Raw genomic sequence first — 22640 nt, 5'->3', positions numbered from 1 at the left:
AATTTTTTATTTATCATGAAAATCCGATTTTCCAAAATTTACGTTTAAATTTCGTATAAATCATACTTGATTTTTGAAAAATTAAAATTTATTACTTTTTATTAAAGATTTGATATTTTTTTGACTTCAAAAAAACACAAACTAGTGATCTTTTTATACGATTATTTGGAGCTTTTACTAGAGATTAAAACAATAATTTTATGTACTATCGTGGCCTTCTTGGTTACTTTTTTTATCATGAAAAGTCCGATTTTCCAAAATTTACGTTTAAATTTCGTATAAAATAGCAAATTTACGTTAAAAAAGTTAATTGAAGAAAGATAAATATTTGTTGAGGTGAAACTGTTGGCGAAAAGCCGCCGGCAGCATATCAACTCCACAGTTGATTAAATTTAACAACCTCCATGTAGCACTAAAATTAATAAGACTTTGATAACTGCGACAAAACGTGATAAAATGCCCAACATTTCTCGCTTTTCCTCTCATTTCCCGACACGAACCATCTGTACCTCCGAAAAAATCTTGTTAAAAATAGAAAAAACCAAAGGTGAGAAGTTTGCCGACATCCGAGAAATGATTGGATGTTTGAAAAAAAATCCCCTTCAACAATTTGTTACGTCATCGGATATCTATTAAGAAACACTCTTTCAGTTTTGCCGCCTGAAACCCGATCCGTTTCTTTTTTTTATTTCAGATGTTTGCCGATAATTAGAAAACGTATTAAATAGAAAAAAACACACCCCCCTAATTCAGTAGTGTGTGCATCAAGGACAAGGTTATAATTACAAATTCAATTTGTTTATGATCATAACATTAATTACAGCCTTGTTATTAAGCAATGCAGCTAAGCGTGGCGCAAGTGTTTTATTCACATAATGATCTGTTGGTTTTACTCTAATTGCTTGCGTAATTTTTTGACACAGAAAACGAAAATTTCGAATTTTTGATTTGAAAAGGCACAATGCACGTGGACTTTCCTTCAACTTGATTCAATCTGGACTTAATTTACGCCACAAAGCCGGCGGTGGAAGTGCAGGTCATTATAAAATCTATTTTATTTTGATTACAATTTTGTTGCGCCAAAAGTAATTAATTCAAAACAATAATTAAGACAAAAATTGGCAATTTTTCTACACCCAAAAAATTCAAAGTTTCTGGAAACAAGAAATCAAGAATTAGAAAAATTCTCGTCACTAATCTGGATAATAAAGTGCTGAAAGAGGACGATTTATGGCCAAAATTGGTCCGGAGAACGGCACGTGTATTGACTTCTTTTGAAAAATCAGGGGGCAATAAACCAAGGGGTGCAAACTACCTAGAAATGACTAAAATTTATGACCTATTTACTAGAAGTTAAGTGAAGAAAGTCCGGAGGGAATATTAAAGAGCGTATAATTTGAAATTTTTGGCCTGAGTTGAGCTGGAAGAAAGTTTTGGCCATTAACTCTGAAATTTGTTGTACAAATTTGTGAAACTTATTAAAAAGTATTGAAATTATCTTTGGATTGCTTCGGAACTGTTTGTAAATTACAGGAATCTTTTTGGAACTATCGGAAATAATTTCTTTTGAAAATTACTTTGAATCGGAATTAATTTGGAATTACAGGAATTATTTTGAAATTACGAAAATCAAGTTGGAATTTCGGGAACTAATTTGCAATTATAGAAAGTACCTAATCTGAAAACAATGGAATTGTTGGAATTTCGGTGGATTTTTATGGAATTACTGAAATTATTTGGAAATTAATGAATTTTTTTTGGAACTATCGGCGATAATTTCTTTTTAAAATCATTTTGAATCTCTTCGGATTGTCGGAATTAATTTGGAAATACAAGAATTATTTTAGAATTACGAAATTTAGTTGAAATTTCGGGAATTAATTTGCAATTATAGAAAGTAATCTAAAAACAATAGAATTACTGGAATTTCGGTGGATTTTTAAAGAATCATTGAAATTCTTTGAAAATTAATGGATTTTTTTTTGGAATTATCGGCGATAATTTCTTTTTAAAATCATTTTGAATTTCTTCGAATTGTCGAAATTAATTTTGAAACACAGGAATTATTTTGGAATTACGAAATTTAGTTGAAATTTCGGGAATTAATTTGCAATTATAGAAAGTAATCTGAAAACAATGGAATTACTGGAATTTCGGTGGATTTTTAAAGAATCATTGAAATTCTTTGAAAATTAATGGATTTTTTTTTTAATTATCGGCGATAATTTCTTTTTAAAATCATTTTGAATTTCTTCGAATTGTCGAAATTAATTTGGAAACAGGAATTATTTTGGAATTACGAAATTTTGTTGAAATTTCAGGAATTAATTTGCACTTATAGAAAGTAATCTGAAAACAATGAAATTACTGGAATTTCGGTGGATTTTTATGGAATCACTGAAATTATTCATTAATGGATTTTTTTTTGGAATTTTCCTCAATAATTTATTTTTAAAATCATTTTGAATTTCTTCGGATTGTTGGAATTAATTTGAAAATACAGGAATTATTTTGGAATTACGGAAATTTAGTTGAAATTTCAGGAATTAATTTGCAATTATAGAAAGTAATCTGAAAACAATGAAATTACTGCAATTACGGTGGATTTTTATGGAATTAGTGAAATTATTTGGAAGTTAATAAAGGTGAGAGAGAGTATTTAAGAATCGATCTGCTAGTCCAGTCCTCCAAAAAACCCCAGATTTTATTTTTAGAAATATTTTTAAAATATTGGCGATTTATATTTATGCTAATGGCAAGTTGAAATATCACTCAATTTTTTTATTCTCAACACAGGAATGTGCAAAAACGGGGAAAAACCTAAGTATTATTTCAATAACCTTTACAAAAACTCGGAAAATTACTTAGTACTCGTTGTTTTGTTTTACTTTTTAAAAGCGAAAATAAAAATCTCAGCCTTCCAATTGTCCATTACAAAAAGTGCAAGTTCCCATGCAATTATAATTCCTATTGCAATGCATTTTAATCCCGTGTAATTACATTAATTGCTCCCAGTGTCAAATTATCACCCCCACCGGAAGCGTCTCCAATTTACCTTTCCACAAGACGGCACAAAAATCGTCCTTTATTGTAGGATTAGTTACACTAAACTCCGAAATTGCCTGTATCGTCATTTCTGTGACATTCAACACTATTAATAATAATTATATCAGTATGAATTTTCGGTCGAATCGCACACTTTGTTGACCATCACGCTCTATAACATAATAAATTAATGCACACATCCCGAAAAAAACCATTTTTAAGCCGAGAATAAGATTTATGGGTTTTTTAGTGAGCTGGCGTCGGCATGTGTTTTATCTACAGGTGGTCTTTATCTCCATTGTTGTCATTATTAAGGCCGTAATACCATTTCACCTAATTTGGGGAAAAAATAATGAGATTTTTTCGGTAGTGGTGGCGGTGGTGGACAGTTACAAATTAGGGAGAGGTTTTGATTAAATTTAGAGCGAAAAAGTGTGCGAAAGCAATCAAAAAGTTGCTCTATTATAAACGTTGATAGAGAATAAAGAGCAAATAGCAAGATGAATGGCTAGCAATAATGGAAGTAATCTCAAAACGCTCCGGTTTAATACAATTTTTTCAGGAATTTTATTTTTATCAAAAATAAATACAAAGAGCTAATCGACAAGCATAAGATAAGTCATTCAAGTAATGATTAATTTTGGCCAAAACTGGGGATTTGCACAATTAATTCCATTTCCAAAATAATTCCACCGAAATTCCAACTTTATTCCCGTAATTCCAAAATAATTCCTGTATTTCCAAATTAATTCTGATTCTAAGTAATTGACAAATAATTTTGGTAATTCCATAAAAATCCGCCGTTCCAGTAATTTGTTTTCAGATTACTTTCTATAATTGCAAGTTAATTCCTGAAATTCCAACTAAATTTCCACAATTCCAAAATAATTCCTGTATTTTCAAATTAATTCCGACATTCCGAAGAAATTCAAAATGATTTTAAAAGAAAATTATCGCCGATAGTTCCAAAAAAATTCCAATAATTTATTATTCAACTTGATTGCTTTTTCTTCATTATTAAATAAACCAAAGTTTCGCTCAAAGTATCAGGATGAGAGGTTTTTATTTTATTACTCAATATCTCAAAAACTATGCATCGTAGAGTATTTTAAGAAATGTAAAAAACGTTATATGAATCAATTTTAAAGTTAAATTTTTTTTGGATTTTTGTCGAAATTTTGGTCGATTTTTGGCACCCGGAGTGGTCTATTTCCAATAACTCCGGACTTATTAGCGACAACTTCTTAAGTTTGGTGCCGTTCGAAAGAAAATTAAATTTTCTATTATATACAAAAAAAAATCAGTGCTCTACGATAAATAGTTATCGAGAAAATTTGTGATAATTATTTTAGAATAATTCTATTATTATTATTCAAAATTAATTGAAGACCAGGGGCGCAGGAAAAGATAGAGTTTTGGGGGTGTTTATCTATGTAAAAAAATGCGCACTTATTTATAATTGTACATATACAGAGTGTTAAAAAATATTCTGTTACTTTGCGGACCTATGTTTATAATAACAATAATTCATAAAAAAATATTATTTTTAATGCAAAACTTACCTTTCATTTATATTACTCTTAACTTACCTTTTGTTAACTTATATACTATTCACTTTTTCACTACTTTCACTTTTGTAGATACTTGTTTTAAAGCTCGCGCTTTTATACGCCCGCCCTCTTTTGACAATTTTTTGAATTATATTTAAATTAAACTTGACCGGGGCTCGAACTCGGGACCTACCGGCTGGAAAGCGGGACCTTATGCCGCTGAGCCACCACCGCCGCCGACAATTTCAGTGTTTTCAATATATTTTACACAAAATTTTTCAAAAATTTATTTTTCGCAATTTTACAATGTTTTTGTGCTTTATTAAGTCTTTTGAACATCCAAGAGTGCAAATGGGCAATTTTGAAGTTTTTAATTTTTTCGATTTTTGTCGAAATTTTGGGCGATTTTCGGTACGCGGAGCGGTCTAATGCCATAAATGCGGACTTATTAGAGATAACTTCTTATATTTGGTACCGTTAGAAAGCAAATTAAATTTTCTTTCATATAAAAAAAGATCAGTGCTCTACGATAAATAGTTATCGACAAAATTTGTGATAAAGTCAAAAATATCAAAAATTTAAATACGTCTATAACTTAAAGACTATTACGAATTTTGCAGTTTTGTTGACGCCAATCGATTCCCCGGAACATTTTACATAGGTTTAAGTCAAAATATTATATCATTAGGGTACAGTTTTGCTGCAATTTACAAAATAAAAAAAAATAAAAATTTGTTAACATTACGAATTTGCCAAGCATTTTGCGCTATCTCCTCTAGTTTCGCATACATAGTTGAAAATTTAATGAAAAATAGTAGGCTATGAAACAACACACAAACACTTTTCATTTATAGCATCTTTAAATAGCAGCTGTTGTGGACAAAATTTTAAGTACCACGCTGAATAATAAAACGCCATAAAAACTGTATCAAATTATTATTTGATTATTATTATTATAGATGTGCTATGTACTATTCTAAAATAAAAACTTCTAGAAAAAGTATGTATTCTTAAGAATACCATAACATAAATTTGAAAATTGAATAACTTGACAACGTTGCAAAAAATAGAACTGAATACCGCCCTGAATAATAATCATAATAACAATTAAAAAATATTTTAACAAAATGTTAAATGTTTCAATTCAGAGTTTTGCCTTAATTTGCACTGTAGTAAATCAGGCTTTGTCAAAAGTAACGCTCAAAAAAATAAAAAAAAAGTCAAAATTGATGTATTAGAGATTTTAATTTTACTGTTTCAGTTTCGATTTTATCAATTTTTGCTTTGTTTTTATTACAATTTTTTTTCTTACCTTTATAAATATGTTTCTGCACTTAAAATCCTATCGGATTCGAAAATGTTTGGTGGTAATTATAGAGAGTTCGCGGCGTAGCCGCTCACGCCTGTATACAGGGTGTTAATAAAAGATTGTAAAATGTTTAAGGAGATAATAGTATGGACCAAAATAAACAAAACAGTTTTCATAAACGTGTGTCCACAAAGTAGCAGTTTCGGAACTATTAAATGTGAAATTTTTTAGAATTTTTACTAAAAGTCTGCAAATAAATGTTTCAAAAAACGAATAATTTTCGATATTTCCGAAACCGTTACTTTGCGGACCCATGTTTATTAAGACTTTTTTGTTTGTTTTGGTCCATACTATTACCTCCTAAAAAATTAACAATCTTTTTTCAACACCCTGTATAAACGTTTTAATTTTAGACAAATCCACCGACAACGAAGGAGTGTCGGACTGCGACAGCGAGCCGGGGATTCCCCTAAAACGCAAACAGCGCCGCTCTCGCACAACCTTCACCGCCCACCAACTCGACGAGCTAGAAAAGGCCTTTGAACGTACCCAATACCCTGACATTTACACCAGGGAGGAACTCGCCCAAAGGACCAAACTAACCGAGGCCCGGATTCAAGTCTGGTTCAGTAACCGACGCGCCCGCCTTAGAAAACAAATAACTTCGGCTGCGACGCCACTGGTGCGCTCGTACGCCCCTGACCGGTACCCACCCTTGGGCCAAGGGATGAACGACGACGCTTTCAACAGTGTCGCGACGCCGACGCCAACGTCAGGTACTAAAATCCGGGTTTTTTTCCGGTGATTAATGAATTGTTTCAGTCATGACAGAGTTGTATCCAAGTCCGGTTCCGGGTCATTCGACGTCCCCTAACCTACCATTGACCCATAACATCGCCCATAACCCATATCCGTCCCATTCCATCTACCCATCGTCGAATTTAATGCCCCTCAACAACATCGGGATTAATTACAAGGACACTAATGATAACAACGTTTCGACGGCTGTTACGACACAACATCAGGGCTATCCCACCAATACTGTGACAATCCTTGGACCAAACAGTGGTAAAATACCGAAATGAAGTTTCGTTTAATTAATTTTTTTTTTGCAGGAAATAGCAACAGTAACGACCCCCCGTGCCCCACTGACGCCGCCCCCCCCAATAACAACCTCCAATGGGGGATGCCACCCGCCCAAATCCCGCGTAATCCCAGTCCCAGTCAAAATATTCCCACGAGTTTGGGACAAATTGGACAACCCTTGAATCAAAGTTTCACAGCGTTTGGACAAAACAGTGTCGATAATACAGGAATCCACTATTCGGCACAGAAGAACTTCGGCCATCAGCCCTACTACGGATGGTTTTGACGTATTTTGAATTTAGTAGCCAAGATACGAACCCGTTTTACAGAAAACTGACTTACCAGTGAACTTTTGTATTTTTTGTATTATTATCTTGCACTGTGTTTGAGGGCAATCAGGAGATAGAGCCAAATGGGTTTTAATAATTACTTCACCCGCAGTATTTTAAGTTTAAGTAATATATTGTGTTAGGTTTGATTATTTTCGTATGTATTACCTATTTTCGCATTAACTTGTATTATAGTGTGAATAAAATGTATACTTTTATTGGAATTATTTTATCACATCAAGTTTGATTTTCTACAGTGGATTAAAATCTATCACAGTGATGACGTTTCTATTATTCTCTCGAAAATATCGAAAAACGCCAATAAATAAAATCTCAAATCTGGGTAACAAGTCAAAAATTTCATAACTCAGCAAATTTAAATTTCCTGCCTAATTGTACAGGGTGCTGCATTTTGGATGTCCGAAACTAAGAGATTTAGTCAAAAACGAGTAATACATTCTGGGACTCATTTTTTGAGGAAATAATATTGGTTAAAACCGCATCCCGCTATCGACTTTTGTTTTTGACTTATAGACAAAAATTGACATATTAGCGAAATCTAAAAAAATTCATATCTTCGTTATTATAGAAGACACAGATTTGAAATAAAAACATTATGCAGGCATTTTGTTATGTAGAATTTAATAATGTAGTTAACATTTTTTTTAGTTTGTTTAGCCGTAATAAAATAAACTTGTATTTTTTTAAATGGGAATCATAGATGGCTATGTCATTTTTAAAAAGCTTGTTTTTTTCTTATCTAAAAAATATATATTTGTAACAAATTATTACACTTTTAGCAAAAAATTATCTTTGATTTTTGTTCGCAGTTGGCCATGAAAAAATGTTTCATCTTCAACTAAAAGGATTTAAACTGTATTATTCAACCAGTGTCACTAATGAAAGAGTTTTCTAAGTACTAAGTAATGAAAAAAATGCAAAATAAATCGTAAATCAACTTATTGGCGACTAATAACATTTCTTTGTTTTTAAACAAGCTAACATTACCATTGTAACTTCTAGTGATACACAGAGTGTTGTAAAAAAAGCCGCTTTAATTCTTCAATAAAAAATATTTTATGTGACACAAAAATGACGATATGGCTATTCAAATACCCAAATTCCGTCTATGTGGAACATTATCCTACCTCCATTATATCATCAAAAAATGTTTTTTCTAATTGTGTTTGTTAAATACTTCTACCGTATCGTATTTTTTAAATTTTTATAATTTTATCTATTTTACAGTTCACAAAACTCTTATTGATTATTATTTACACATTTGGAGTGAAATAGTTGTTCCATGGTCTACTATTATCAAACAAAATACATATTTCACTTTTTAAGTATAATTATAAAAAAATATTCTGTTACAAATATATATTTTTTAGACCAGAAAAAAAATAAGCTTTTCAAAATTGCCATAGCCGCCTATAATTTCCATTTAAAAAAATACAAGTTTATCTTATTATGGCTAAACTAATAACTGAAAAAAATTGCTAACTACATTATTAAATTCCCCGTAAAAAAAGTGCCTGTATAATGTCTTTATTTCAAATCCGTATCTTCTATAATAACAAAGATATGATTTTTTTTAGATTTTGCCAAAATGTCAACTCTATGTCGAAAACAAAAGACGATAGAGGGATGCGGTTTTAACCAATATTATTTTCTCAAAAACTCTCAAAAAAAATGCAGCACCCTGTACAAAATAATAAAATTGCAATGTGTTATAAAACATCATCAGGGTGTAGAAAAAGGTCAGTCTATCCTAAAGCTTAGAAAATTCCACATCGATTCGGATTTTGTGCTTTGGTTTCAATTTTTGGTCGAAGCGATGAATTTCAAAAATAAATTCCCTAAATCTACAAATTCAAAGTGCACAACAACTGCTGCCCTGTGGTCGTAATAAGCTTGTTGATTTGATTCGCGTGCATCGTCTCCTTACAAATAATCACAAAAGGTTCATAATTTTGAATTTCGTTCAAAACATCCAACTCATTTTCTAAATAACCAAGATCATAACCCAACTCACTATTCCGATTATCCGAATCGGAAGTACTAATTCGTTGCGGAAATACCTGAACTAACTGATCCAACGTCATAGATGTCGCCACATGTGTCAAAATGTCTGAAACAAAACAATCATTTCCTGAAGTAAGTGTCATTAGCACAAACCTTTCAGTAGTTTTTTATGAAAGAAACAAACCCTTTTGAAAACATCGTTCTGACTTAACCTCAAAATCCGTCTCTGTATCGACGCAATCAGAAATTTCCATTCATCAGTTCGCGAAAACCGGTCCTGAAATTTTTTTTTTTTTGAGGAAAAATCGCACTTAATTTCACAAACCTTGCCAAATTGGAGTAAACATTGAGGACATGCCTCAATTAACAACTGAATGGCATCATTCGTACTCAAAATGATCGATTGGAGACTCAAACTCCCCCTCAAATTCTCATTGAGGCCCAAAAACGCGTTGACTTCCCCTAAAACCTGCTTCGAGACGATTTGACTCGACAAAATGGCTTGAAGTTTTTTCAAAACGAGGTCGGCTTCGTCATTGGGCCGGTAATTCCCCTTTGGTGTGTAATTTTCGAGGCACGCCTCGAATAATTTCGAAGTGATTTCGACTTGAAACGGGGGCATTTTATCGAGATAATTGTACCGAAATTGGGAAAATAAGTAATTTTCCGGGTTTTTATCAAACTTATCGTCGAAGTAATACTTGGATTTTTCCTCATTTTCGCCTAAAATTTCGCGTTCCAGCTTGCTGAAACTAAATTTGAGTGTTTAGTCTGCGGTCCGGTTCAAAATACCTCGACGACATTTCATCTTTTTGATTATCTTCCTTCAATTGGAAGATTTGGAGTTGGGATAAATAGGACCGGACTAGCAATTTCATCGCTTCGTTGGCCCCCCTTTCGTAGATAATTTTCGAAATATCTGAATCGCCAAATTTTTCAAAATATTTCTGGAAATATAATTCTAGGGTTTTTTGGAGGACTAGACTGGCAGTACTGCTATCACTCCCGATACTTGAGGGTAAATACTCCAGAAAAACCTACAAAACTTTTGTTTATAATTCAAACAGTGGCCCCTCTCACCTTTATTAATTTATTCAAATTGATTGATTTTTTCTCCATTATTAAATAAACCAAAGTTTGGCTCAAAATATCAGATTGAGAGGTTATCAAAACAACAGCGAATTCGGAAAAAGTTGACACGATTTTAGTTTTTCCTTGAAAACTTTGAGTTGTGTCAAAAAGCAACTCCCAGTTTTCTTGTAAAGCTGTCAAAAGATCGTTTTCGGGAATTTGTGATAAGGATTCTTGGGATTTCGATGTATTGCACTTTTGGGTATGGAGAACGGCGAGTGCTAGATGTTTTTCGGTCAGTTTTGGGCCCTCACTAAAAAATACAGGGTGAATCAAAATTGTTCCCTCTCAAGCAAAAATTAAATTAAATATACGTACTAATTTTTTTTTTATTTTTGGGGTTTAGCCCTACTTGGTTAAAAACTAATTTCTAACATAATTTTAATTTTGAAAAATCAAGTATGCTTTGACAATTTAAAAAAAAAACAATTTTTTCAACTACGATTCTTCTTTTTTTATGTTTATTATCTCACAAATCAAAGAATTTTATTTTAACAGTTCTTTTAATATGAATAAAATAGATCTCCACAAAATTTACAAAAAAAATTGAACAAAAAAAAATTCAATTTTACAAAAAAAAAAATTCATAGTTGGCCCATAATTTTGAAATTTGGTATAGAGGCCTAGATATTGGTTCTAAACAACTTTTCTTAATAACTTTTTGTCGTATTTGCCACCTAAAAGGCACTATCCATGCATACTTGATTTTTCAAAACTAAAATTACATAAAACACTTTTTACCAACCTGGGCAACTTCTGCGTCAAAATCTGGATCAACTTATCCGTGGAATACTCCCTCAAAATGCTACTTTTGAGTATCAAATTGGGCAAATCCTCAAAATTGTGGTTCTCCAACAATGTCAAAATCGTTTCAGCGAAATTCTGTTTAGAACCACTGGTAAAAAACTTATCCGCCTCCCAACTATATTTAACTTCCAATAAAACCGATTTGAGATAATTCATCAAACCTTTAGTCACCTAAATAAAAAAAAATAACTTGTCACATGACCACTGTTGCCAACTTACGTAATTATTCGATTGTTCTTGTACTTTTTTCACTCTTCGTAACACTTCCGATGGCAAAACTCGCGCCATTTTATAGTACGGTATTGCCAACTTAAAATCCTCATTACACATTATGTAATGATCGGCTAATAAAGCACACGACGTTCTGTACGTTTCAATAACATCATCAATGTTATTTTTGACAGGAATGATCAATTTGACATTTTCCTCAACCACGCCCCATTTTTTTAAAACAAGCCCCACCCTCAAGATCACGTGAGCTTCGCTCATCAAATGACAGTAGGTTTGCGATGACGTAAATCGATGCGCATTGGCTAGGATTGAAATATCATTGAATATGGTTTTCGGAGTTGGTAGTTCTAAATTATACAAGGTCCAATAGGACGCATTTGAACTACTATTCGAACTGACGGAATGTGTCGGCGAACTTTCCGAATTTGCAAGGAGGACTAGATTATTCTCCGAGAGGAGGATTTGCTCCACCCCCAAAAATGGGCGGAGTCCTACTAAACAAATAGCGTCATTTATCGACGGAGAAGCAACATTAACATCGTCAACTATTTCAAAACTCCTGAAGAGTTTATGACCGAAACGTAGGGTGTAACTCTCAAGGCCGGTTTCGGTAAGTGCATGAAGAAAATAGTCTTCCATGACTAGCCTCTGCACGGGGGCTGTAAACGGATAAACGGCAACACAATGGTCACTTTCGACCTCATTTTCGCAAAAATAGTGCAAATAGCCTTCCTGTTGGGTCGCAACCATGCAAACAACACTATTGAGACACTTCCGATAGTCACTTGTCAAGATTTTAGTGTCTTTGATTTTGTTCAAATTTTCGTCAATGTAGAGAGGTTTTAAAATCATACATTTGAATTCTTCGGTTATTTGACGTTGGGCGTTTTCGACTAAGATTGGAATTAGTTTGAGTTGGATCAAGTTTACTATTTGGGGTAGTTTGGGGTCTGACGATGAGTTTGAGTGAATTTTCGCTGTCATTTCTTTATCAGTAAAAGTGAAAGGACTATGCTTGTGGATTATGCTGTTCTCGCGAACTATCGAAGGAAGGTGAACAGTGAGTTTGGTTTTTGTTGATCCAAAAGTTTCGTCGCGGATTAGTTTTGCAAAGTCGATGGGGTCGTCGTTAGAATCTAAAAATGACGTTTTTTTAACTCACGACTTGCATACTTAATTTTTTCTACAACTACTAATTTTCGCTAGAACACCCTGTATACTGAATATTATTGAATATTCAGTTGTAACGAGTACGTTCTTTAGTTTATTTGCGTTAAAATTGTTAAAAAATGTCAAACGACTTAAATTTTGAAAAAAAATTAAAACATTTTCAAAATCTTATCAAAAATCGAAATTTTATGAAAAATAAGCCGAAGATTTTGCCTATGCAAACCGTTTTAACCTAGAACTAATAGTTTTCAAGTGATGCGACAAATTTTTAATTTTAGTTTATTGTATCACCCTGTATAGCATTGTGCAATTTTTAATCTCACTTACATCCAAAATTAAAATTGTGCTCAAATCTAAAAATGCTATTTTTTAAATCCCGACCTACATACTTAATTTGTTCTATAACTAGTAATCTTCGCTAGAGCACCTGTATACCGAGTGGCTTATATACGAATTTTATTATTGAATATCAGTTGTAACAAATACTAAAAAATTGTTAAATATTTTCATAAATGGTCATTCGCTTATGAACATGTCATTGTCTCGTTTTTTTTATGAAACATATACATCCAAAATTAAAGTTGTGCTTGATCTACAAATGTAATTTTTTACTCTCGACCTATATATTTAATTTTTTCTATAACACCCTGTATACAAAGTGGTTTATAAATAGGTACACGTAAAGTTTTTAAACGCTCCAGTGCGAAGTTTGACTTTTATGTGCCCGAATTCCTGTTCGTTAGTTTTTCTAAATTGTTAAAAAAGACTTAAATTTAAAAAAAAAATTGAAAAATTTTCAAAATCTTATCAAAAACCGAAATTTTATAAAAAAACAAGCCAAAGATTTCGCCTTTGCAAACCGTTTTAACCTGAAACTGATAGTTTTCAAGTTATGAATTTTTCAAGTGACAAATTTTAAATTCTAGTTTATTGTTTCACCCTGTATAGCACTGAGCATTCTACTTATACTTACATCCAAAATTAAAATGGTGCTCGAATCTAAAAATGCTGTTTTTTAACTCTCGACCTGCATACTCAATTTTTTCTATAACTATTAATCTTAGCTAAAACAACCTATATACAGAGTGGCCTATAGTCGCACGTAAAAAATACTTTTTGATATAATTTTTTTAACCTATCTTTTTGTGAATTGTGTTTTTTTGTCATAATTTTCTAACCTTGATATTTATATTCCATAACAATCATTGAAAAACAGTGATAAAGTGACGTTTCCCTTGCTGTCATTGTCTTTTTTTATGAAAAATATATATACAAAATTAAAATTGTGTTCGAATTTAAAAATGCTATTTTTTAACTCTCGACCTGCATACTTATATTTTTCTTTAATTATTAATCTTAGCAAGAACACCCTGTATACAAAGTGGCTTACAAATACACGTAAAAACATACTGACTTTATTACTTAATATCCAACAATTATTTTTTGTTTTCTACACAGTTGCCATTCTTTAATTTTTTAATTGCGAAATTTGACTTTTAGGTGCCAAAAATACTGTTCTTTGGTTTTCTACGTTAAAAATTGTTAAAAAGTGCCAAACAAATTAAAATAAAAAAAAATGGAAAATTTTCCAAATCTAATCAAAAACCGAAATTTTTAAGAAATGATAGTTTTTAAGTTATGTGGCAAATTTACTGATCTTTAGTTTTCTATGTTAAAAATTGTGAAAAAGAGCCAGACAAATTAAATTTTGAAAAAAAAATAGGAAAATTTTCAAAATCTTATCAAAAACCGAAATTTTATGAAAAACAAGCCGATGATTTCGCCTATGCAAACCGTTTTAACCTTGGACTGACAGTTTTCAAGTTATGAATTTTTCAATTTTTCTGGACTTGCATACTTAATTTTTTCTATAACTATTAATCTTAGCAAAAACACCCTGTATACAAAGTGGCTTATAAATATAAATATTTATTACTAAATATCCAAAAATTATTTTTTGTTTTCTACATAGTAGCCATTCTTAAATTTGTTAATTGCAAAATTTGACTTTTAGGTGCCAAAATTAGTGTTCTTTAGTTTCCTACGTTAAAAAGTGTGAAAAAAAGCCAGACAAATTAAATTTTGGAAAAAAAATGAAAAATTTTCAATATTTTATCAAAAACCAAAATTTTATGAAAAACAAGTCGATTTCGACTATGCAAATCGTTTTAACCTAGAACTGATATTTTCAAGTTATGAATTTTTCAAGTGACAAATTTTGAATTCTAGTTTTTGTTTCACCCTGTATAGCTTTGAGCATTCTACTTACACCCAAAATGAAAATTGTGCTCGAATCTAAAAATGCTATTTTTTAAATCCCGACCTGCACACTCAAATTTTTCTATAACTATTAATCTTAGCTAAGACATCCTGTATACAGAGTGGCCTACAGACGCACGTAAAAAATCTATTACTAAATACTCAAAAATAATTTTTTGAACCTACCTTTTTGTGAATTGTCTTTTTTCTCAAAATATTTTAACCTTGATATTTAAATAAAAAATACTTAGTGATAAAGTGATGTTTACCGAACTTCCATTGTTGTTTTTTTATGAAACATATAAAAATGCAATTTTTTTTACTGCGACTTGCATATTTAATTTTTTCTATAACTATTAATTTTAGCAAAAACACCCTGTTTACAAAGTAGCTTACAAATACACGTAAAAACATAATGACATTATTACCAAATGTCTAAAAATTATTTTTTGTTTTCTATATGTAAAATTGTCATGCTTTAATTTTTTAATTGCGAAATTTGACTTTTAGGTGCCAAAAATACTGTTCTTTGGTTTTCTACGTTAAAAATTGTTAAAAAGTGTGAAACGAATTAAAATTTGAAAAAAAATTAGAAAATTTTCCAAATCTAATCAAAAACCGAAATTTTTAAGAACTGATAATTTTCTGGTTTATTGTCTCACCCTGTATACTCATACTTACATGCAAAATTAAAACTTTGCTCCCCCGTCGCCCCCACCTCGCCCCCCTCATCATCCAACTTAAACAAATACATATTGTCGCTATTCATGCACGCAATATAATTCTCGCACACTGCCATCTGTTGTGGGAAAAACGTCAACTCCAAGTAAAACCCCACCTCTTCGAAATCAATAAACCTCATCTTTGAAATATCATGAGTCTTAACTTGAAACTTATAAACATTGATGATTCGTTTCGACAAAATGAACAAATTTCCGGAGACTTGACAACACTCGATATAATTCGGATTGCGTTTCACCGGAATTTCAATCATCTCCAAACTCCCCAATTCCGACTGATTCGTCGTGGGGGTGACTCTCCCGGCGATCCTCGCCCGCATCGGCTGCACCATCCCGCACTCCGAGGCCCCCAAACTGACCCCACTGCTGGTCATTTTCGACTGCTGCAAGGCGGCCACGCTGTCCCAATTGATGTAAACACGCACGAAATTCGTGTCTTTGTTCTGGCGATTGAACTTGGTCTCGAGCGTGGTCACAAAGTCGCCTGAAACCAGGATTAAAACGCGCAAAAACAGCCCCCATACCTACCGTTGCGACAGTGCACAATCTGGATGACTTCGTCGACTGAAGGGAAGCTAAACAAGACCTCAGACTCGTTTTTCAAGTCTCGGACTTCGATGCAATTGCTCGTGAGGGCTAGGAGAAGCTTGTCGGGGGGCGCGACTGTGCATGCCGTCGGCTGTTCAACGGTTTGGATGTTTTGACCGGCGAAATGGTGCACGGAGATAACACGGACCATTCTGGAAAAGGGGGCGAGTGAATGTGTGAATAATCACACTGGCATCGATTAAGGGTGTGGAGTTTATTTAAGAGAGTATGTGGGCAAATTTATACAAAATAGGAGAGTCCCATGTGAATTATTGATTAACCTGTTAACCCGATAACCTAGTAATTTGATTATTTTTGAATTTCACTCGATTTACTTACTTGGGGTTACACCAAACACTCAAATAACACGCACTTGGTGATATTTCGCACAAAAAACACCCAATTACATTGTTTTAATCAACTTTAAACTATTTTTGTTGATTATTTTGACATTTAAATGACATTTCCAACATGGCGGCGAAAATATCCGTCACCCATTGTGCAAAAAATATAAATTGTCTCAAATTTATTAATACAAGAGCTAATTTTAATTACAAAACACAACAAACACGCAATTATGTTTCTTGTCATTTTACAAGTACAAGTTTTTTGCTAGACACCCAACTTTAATAAATCCGTTTTCGATCATCTACACTTTACTCCCAAATCTCCCCAACAATTATTTAAAAAAATAATAAATTCATCATTAAACTCTGTTTTTTCAACCAAAACATTGACAACAACCACGTGTAAGCGTTACGGTTATTCACAAAAACAAGTTCAGGAATTATTAAATTCCTTAAGGCGCAGTTGGACTTTTAACCATGACTCTCAAGATGGCGCCAGTAACACCTTCCAAAATTCAAATAAAACAACAGATACATTAAAATATAAGCTATTTGCCCAAATACCAAATACTTGTCTCAGAAACATGATAAATCAAATTTTAAATTAACTTGACAAAAGCAAATCGGGAAAACCAAGCTATAAATATACAGGATGCAAGTCAATAAGATTCGATTACGTTTCAGTGACGTCAGCATGAATATGCAATATGATTGAATTGTGATATTTCAAATGCGATTATTGTCAATTCGCGTAATTGACGTCATTGTCGAAAATTCAATAAAGCGTGTAATTACAATATACAGTGTGTTCACCGGTTCGACTGAATAATTATTGAGTGGGCCATGGGGTTGATGACATTTAATTGCCAACTGTGTAATAATTAAAAAATAAAAATAAAACCGATTGGCGATTATTTTTTATAACCCTATAAAAATTAATGGCCTGGTTTGAAAGCATCAATTTACCTGGGGAGGGATGTGTGCCCTCTGGTGGTGTATTTAGCAGAAATTTTATTATTATTATCGTCCTTCCTGTATAAATCTGAGTGGCAGGACGGAAATGATATCAATCAAAATGACAATATATCCACATGGCACGAGATTTCAAATTTGAATTTCAAATTGTAATTCAGCGACTATTGTTGTATAATATTTGCAATGAATTTCTAATAAATTATTCCAAGCGGAAATAAGGGACAATTACATACATTTCCTGTTTGAGATGGACAAGCGAGAAAAGAAAAAAAAAGGGTGGATATTAAACACGAGTCCTTTTAGTACACTATCAAATAACAAGTAGGCGGTGACAATGAATCTTCTGACCTAGAAAATTGAGTCCAGAGAGTGAAGGGGTGATCCAGGACCGGATTGAATAATTTTTAACAAAAGTAATTTATTCAAATGTTAGTTTTACAAAATAGTTTATTTTTAACGCAGGTAGTGTCATGTAAATCCGGTCAGTGACTTGGGGAATAAATTTTAAGCACAAAAAGAAACCAAAATTTGTAAAATCTGATTTAATATACATATTATTATTAATAGAAAAAAATCCAACTCAAAAAGCTAGTGTTCGATCCCTGGTCTAATCAGTTTTTTTTTCGTGATATCTTACAAATAATTATTACAAAAAATCGCGGCAACCCAAAATATAAAACAAACAGTTTAAAGTAATTTGAAATTTGAGATTGATCCAAAAAACATGTTTTTCCAAATTCAATTTAAAATAAAAAATTCTAAATCTGTTTGTAAAGATCAGAATTTCAACAATAAAAAACACCAAAATTTTCAAAATCTGATTTAATATAGCTACATATTATTATTAATGGAAAAGAACAACATACCCAAAAACTGAGGTTTGATTCCTGGTCCTGACTTTTTTCTTTCAAGTAAAAACAAAAAATCGTGGCAATCTTCCACAAACTTCAAGAAATCTTAAAAATTAAACAAAATATGTACACTACAAACCTAAGACAGAGCTTTAAATCTTACCTTATTTTTGTACAGTTTTATAAAAAAAATTGACCAAAAAAATTTTTTTTTCAAAAATCAGCTCAAAAAAATATTTTTTCCAAATCTGTTAAATCATAATTTTAACGATGTGAAACACTAAAATTTCCAAAATCTGATTTAATATACAAATTATTATTCAACTCCTCAAAAAACAGAGGTTCGATCTCTGGTCTTATCAGTTTTTTTCTTTATATCTTACAAATAATTATTACAAAAAAATCGTGGCAAATAAAATAAACTTTTTGGTTTAATATACAGTAAAGTTTCAAAAGTTGACACATTTTTGTAGGGTTAAAAAAATTCGACATAAAATTGATCCAAAAAACATTTTTTTCAAATTCGATTTTAAATAAAAAAAAATTCTAAATCTGCTTGTAAAGATCAGAATTTCAACAATAAGAAACACAAAAATTTTCAAAATCTAATTTAATTTATCTATTTATTATTCTTAATTGGAGAGAAAAAGAACCCAAAAAACTGAGGTTCGATTCCTGGTCCAGTCTTTTTTTATATCTTTCAAGTAAAAGAAATAAAAAATCTTGGCCATTTTAAACAAACCTTGAAACCCTAATAATAAATTAGGGTTTTTGGTTTAATACTTAATTATCTACAGTACAAACTTAAGACAGAGTTTTAAATCTTGTCTATTTTTATACGGTTTTATAAAAAAAAATTGACCAAAAAATATTTTTTTCAAAATTCATTTCTAAAGAATATTTTTTCTAGATTTGTTAAATCATAATTTTAACGATAAGAAACACTAAAATTTCCAAAATCTTACTTAATATACATATTATTATTAATGAAAAAAGTACCAACTCAAAAAACAGAGAATCAATCCCTGGTCAGTTTTTTTTCTTTATAACTTAGAAATAATTATTACAAAAAAGTTGTGGCAACCCTGCAAAAGTTTTAAACAAGCACAAAATAAAACAAACTTTGTTTTAATATACAGTTTAAAGTAAAGTTTTAAATGTTGCCACATTTTTGTAGGATTAAAAAAAATTGACGTAAAAATTGACCCAAAAACATTATTTTCCAAATTCGATTATGTATAATTAAAAAATTCTAATTTCGCTTGTAAAGATCAGAATTGCAACAATAAGAAACACTAAAATTTTCAAAATCTAATTTAATATACATGTTATTATTACTAGAAAAAACACCAACCCAAAAAACTGAGGTTCAATCCCTGGTCTTATCAGTTTTTTTTCTTTTTACCTTACAAATAATTATTTAAAAAAATCGTTGCAATCCTGCAAAAAATTTAAGCAACCCTAAAAATAAAACAAACTTTTTGGTTTAATATACAATTTAAAGTAAAGATAAAAATGTTGCCACATTTTTGTACGGTTACGTTCTACAAATTGATTCAAAAAAAACATTTTTTTACAAATTCGATATAAAAAAATTCCAAATCTGCTTGTAAACAAAAAGAAACACAAAAATTTTCGAAATCCAATTTAATGTATCTATTTATTATTCTTAATAGGAGAGAAAAAGAACCCAAAAAAAACTAAGGTTCGATTCCTAGTTTAGTCTTTTTTATATCTTTCAAGTAAAAGAAATAAAAAATCTTGGCCATCTTCCACAAAATTTAAAAAACCCTAAAAATAAAACAAACTTTTTGGTTTAATTTACAATTTAAAGTAAAGTTTTAAATGTTGCCACATTTTAAAAAACATTTTTTTACAAATTCGATTTAAAAAAAATTCTAAATCTGCTTGTAAAGATCAGAATTTCAACAATAAGAAACACCAAAATTTTCAAAATCTGATTTAATATATCTACATATTATTATTAATGGAAAAGAAAAACAATCCAAAAAACTGAGGTTCGATTCCTGGTCCTGACTTTTTTTTATATCTTTCGATAAAAGCAATAAAACATCGTAGTCATCTTCCACAAATTTTAAAAATGAAACAAAGATTTTGGTTTAATATTATATACAGTACAAACATAAAACAGGGTATTAAATCTTACCTTATTTTTGTACGGTTTTATAAAAAAATTGACTAAAAAATTTTTTTTTCAAAATTCAGTTTTTTTTCTAACTCTGTTAAATCATAATTTTGACACTGAAATTTCCAAAATCTGATTTAATATATCTACATATTATTATTAATGTCAAGCAAAAGCAATAAAAAATCGTAGTCATCTTCCACAAACTTTAAAAATAAGACAAAGTTTTTGGTTTAATATTATATACCTACTGTACAAACGTAACACAGGGTATTAAATCTTACTTTATTTTTTTTCGGTTTTATAAAAAAATTGCCCAAAATTTTTTTTTTCAAAATTCCTAACTCTATTAAATCATAATTGTGAATAAGAAACACTGAAATTTACAAAATCTGATTTAATTACATATTGTTATTAATAAAAAAAGCACAATAAAAAAAATAATTCCTAAAAGTATATTTCGACTAATTAATTTTTAGTATTTGTTTGCAATTCGCTTAAAACAACCAAAATTTAAAAAAATTAATAATGTAGTATACGTTTCAATTTGTTGCACAAATTAACGACAGTAACAAGGTTACTAAGAAATGAAAAATGAAAAGAGACATTACGTAAATTTTTTAGCGGATAAAATATTTTGTGATTAAATAACTTGTTTAATTATTTGGGTAAAAATTAAAACCCTAACAAACCCACAGTAAACTACAATTTAGTAGATTATTTGATTGAAAAACCAGTATTTTTTTTCAGAAATAGAACTTTGACAGACCACAATAATAAATTTAACCATTTTAGATAAAAAATTTGGGCGGTATTTTTGCTAAAACTTGAGCGTCTCCAATTTGTTTTTGTTGCATTTTCCGTCTGATTCGCTAATCATGCGAATTTTCCGTCTCGTAGAGAATAAAAAAGGGGTCGAGGTTAGAAGGCCAGTCCTGCTCTGGGGATGGTTAACGTAGACCAAGAGACGACGGACTCGGTTGGAGCTTTCGACATCAATGGCAACTGTGACCTCCTAGTGCCAGACGTCGGGACAGGCGTCATAGTAACAACAGTAACTTAATTCTTCCCTCATTGAGTTTTCGCCGAATAGAAAAACTCTTTTGTAGTAGTTTGGTGTAAAAGTGGAAATATCTCAATGAAATTAGAGGAGGTTTTTTCGGTTTGCTTACGTGCAGAGCCTACGCGACAGGAAAATGTCTGAGTGGGTTAGAAAATGGGGACTAAATTTAGACATTTTTTATTTTATCGTATTTATAGACCTCGATAATTATTTATTTATCGAGTAAACAACTAGTTTCTACTGTATAATTGGTTGTCTATTTAAGAATCTTAATTCATTTTACCACATAAAACTAAAAAATAAACAAAATTGTTCTACTATTAATATTAATTAGATGATTTGTTTATTTTGTGAATAAACGAAATTCATTTAGCACAAAAATTTCTTTGAAGCTGTTACATAAAACTAGATTACGCAAATGGTAATTCCAAATAAAAAATAAGTCGGAAATTTTGTTTGAACAATGGTTAAAAAATCACGGAATGTAACTGATGAAAAAAATTGAAAAGTTGTTCAACTTTATTCTAATCTTGCATATTGTTTGTTTAATAAAATAGAGTTAATATTTAAATCATTTTAGAAGAAAACAACAAATATTTATTCATCAACAGAAAAATAAAGGCAACCGGTTAGGTAAAAAGATACAGGGTGTAACACCTTTTACCATTTATGCACGCAAAAGAAAGAAAAAACTACAAATAGCAACTTGTTTTGATTGTGTAAGGAAAATTTTTCCATAGGGACATTTACCTGTCTAGCAAACCGAATGTCAGAGAAATAAAAAAATATTTAGTCTAAAAAACACCAAATGTTAAATAAAACTATTTTTGAAACTAAAAAAAAACAATTTATATTTTAAATTTGAATAGGAATTTTAAAAACAAACAATACAAATTACTTAACTGTATTATAAAAGTGGTTTAAACTGCAAGGAAATAGAGATTAAAAAAAGAAAAAAAATTGTTACACATTAATTGATCCTTTTTGT

At 30.8% G+C, this 22640-nt stretch overlaps 2 protein-coding genes across 5 annotated transcripts in view; one reads left to right on the top strand and one right to left on the bottom strand.

Moving 5' to 3' along the window:
* Positions 1-7537, top strand: part of LOC123008998 (segmentation protein paired-like) — a 21338-nt gene extending 13801 nt beyond the window's left edge. For 2 of the 3 annotated variants that reach the window (XM_044405086.1, XM_044405084.1), the window contains 3 exons: positions 6318-6680; positions 6727-6972; positions 7020-7537. In XM_044405086.1, the coding sequence (XP_044261021.1) occupies positions 6318-6680; positions 6727-6972; positions 7020-7276 (866 nt within the window). In that variant the 3' untranslated portion in view covers positions 7277-7537. The remainder of the gene's footprint in view (positions 1-6317; positions 6681-6726; positions 6973-7019) is intronic. The other variant, XM_044405085.1, reaches the window with a different exon arrangement.
* Positions 7538-8928: 1391 nt separating this feature from the next.
* LOC123008433 (Hermansky-Pudlak syndrome 3 protein homolog) lies at positions 8929-16747 on the bottom strand. 2 transcript variants are annotated; one of them, XM_044404223.1, is made up of 10 exons: positions 16610-16747; positions 16211-16551; positions 15624-16166; positions 11502-12649; positions 11221-11453; positions 10425-10728; positions 10137-10381; positions 9670-10096; positions 9498-9621; positions 8929-9450 (listed from the first exon to the last, which is right to left on the bottom strand). In XM_044404223.1, exons 2-10 carry the CDS (start codon positions 16419-16421, stop codon positions 9185-9187), a joined length of 3501 nt encoding a protein of 1166 aa, XP_044260158.1. In that variant the 5' UTR covers positions 16422-16551; positions 16610-16747; the 3' UTR covers positions 8929-9184. The 2 variants fall into 2 exon arrangements, with proteins under 2 accessions (XP_044260158.1, XP_044260159.1); XM_044404224.1 differs by having other exon boundaries at positions 16211-16422; positions 16610-16728.
* Between the last annotated feature and the right edge of the window lie 5893 nt (positions 16748-22640).

Source organism: Tribolium madens, unplaced genomic scaffold (assembly GCF_015345945.1).
Source record: "Tribolium madens isolate multiple individuals breed KSU strain unplaced genomic scaffold, Tmad_KSU_1.1 Scaffold_71;HRSCAF=194;Tcas5.2_LG6, whole genome shotgun sequence".
Classification (NCBI taxonomy): domain Eukaryota; kingdom Metazoa; phylum Arthropoda; class Insecta; order Coleoptera; family Tenebrionidae; genus Tribolium; species Tribolium madens.
Note: the sequence above shows the minus strand (reverse complement) of the source record. Positions and strands in the feature narration are given on the sequence as shown.

What these genes read in the sequence shown, in the direction of transcription:
- LOC123008433 (XM_044404223.1), bottom strand. Translation starts at nt 16,421, where the DNA reads ATGGTCCGTGTTATCTCCGTGCACCATTTCGCCGGTCAAAACATCCAA. An exon ending in GCAAAGTTTTAATTTTGCAT is followed by an intron (nt 12,650 to 15,623) that starts GTAAGTATGAGT and finishes CGTCATTTTTAG; the next exon opens with ATTCTAACGACGACCCCATC. An exon ending in TCATAAAAAACTACTGAAAG is followed by an intron (nt 9,451 to 9,497) that starts GTTTGTGCTAAT and finishes GTTTTGTTTCAG; the next exon opens with ACATTTTGACACATGTGGCG.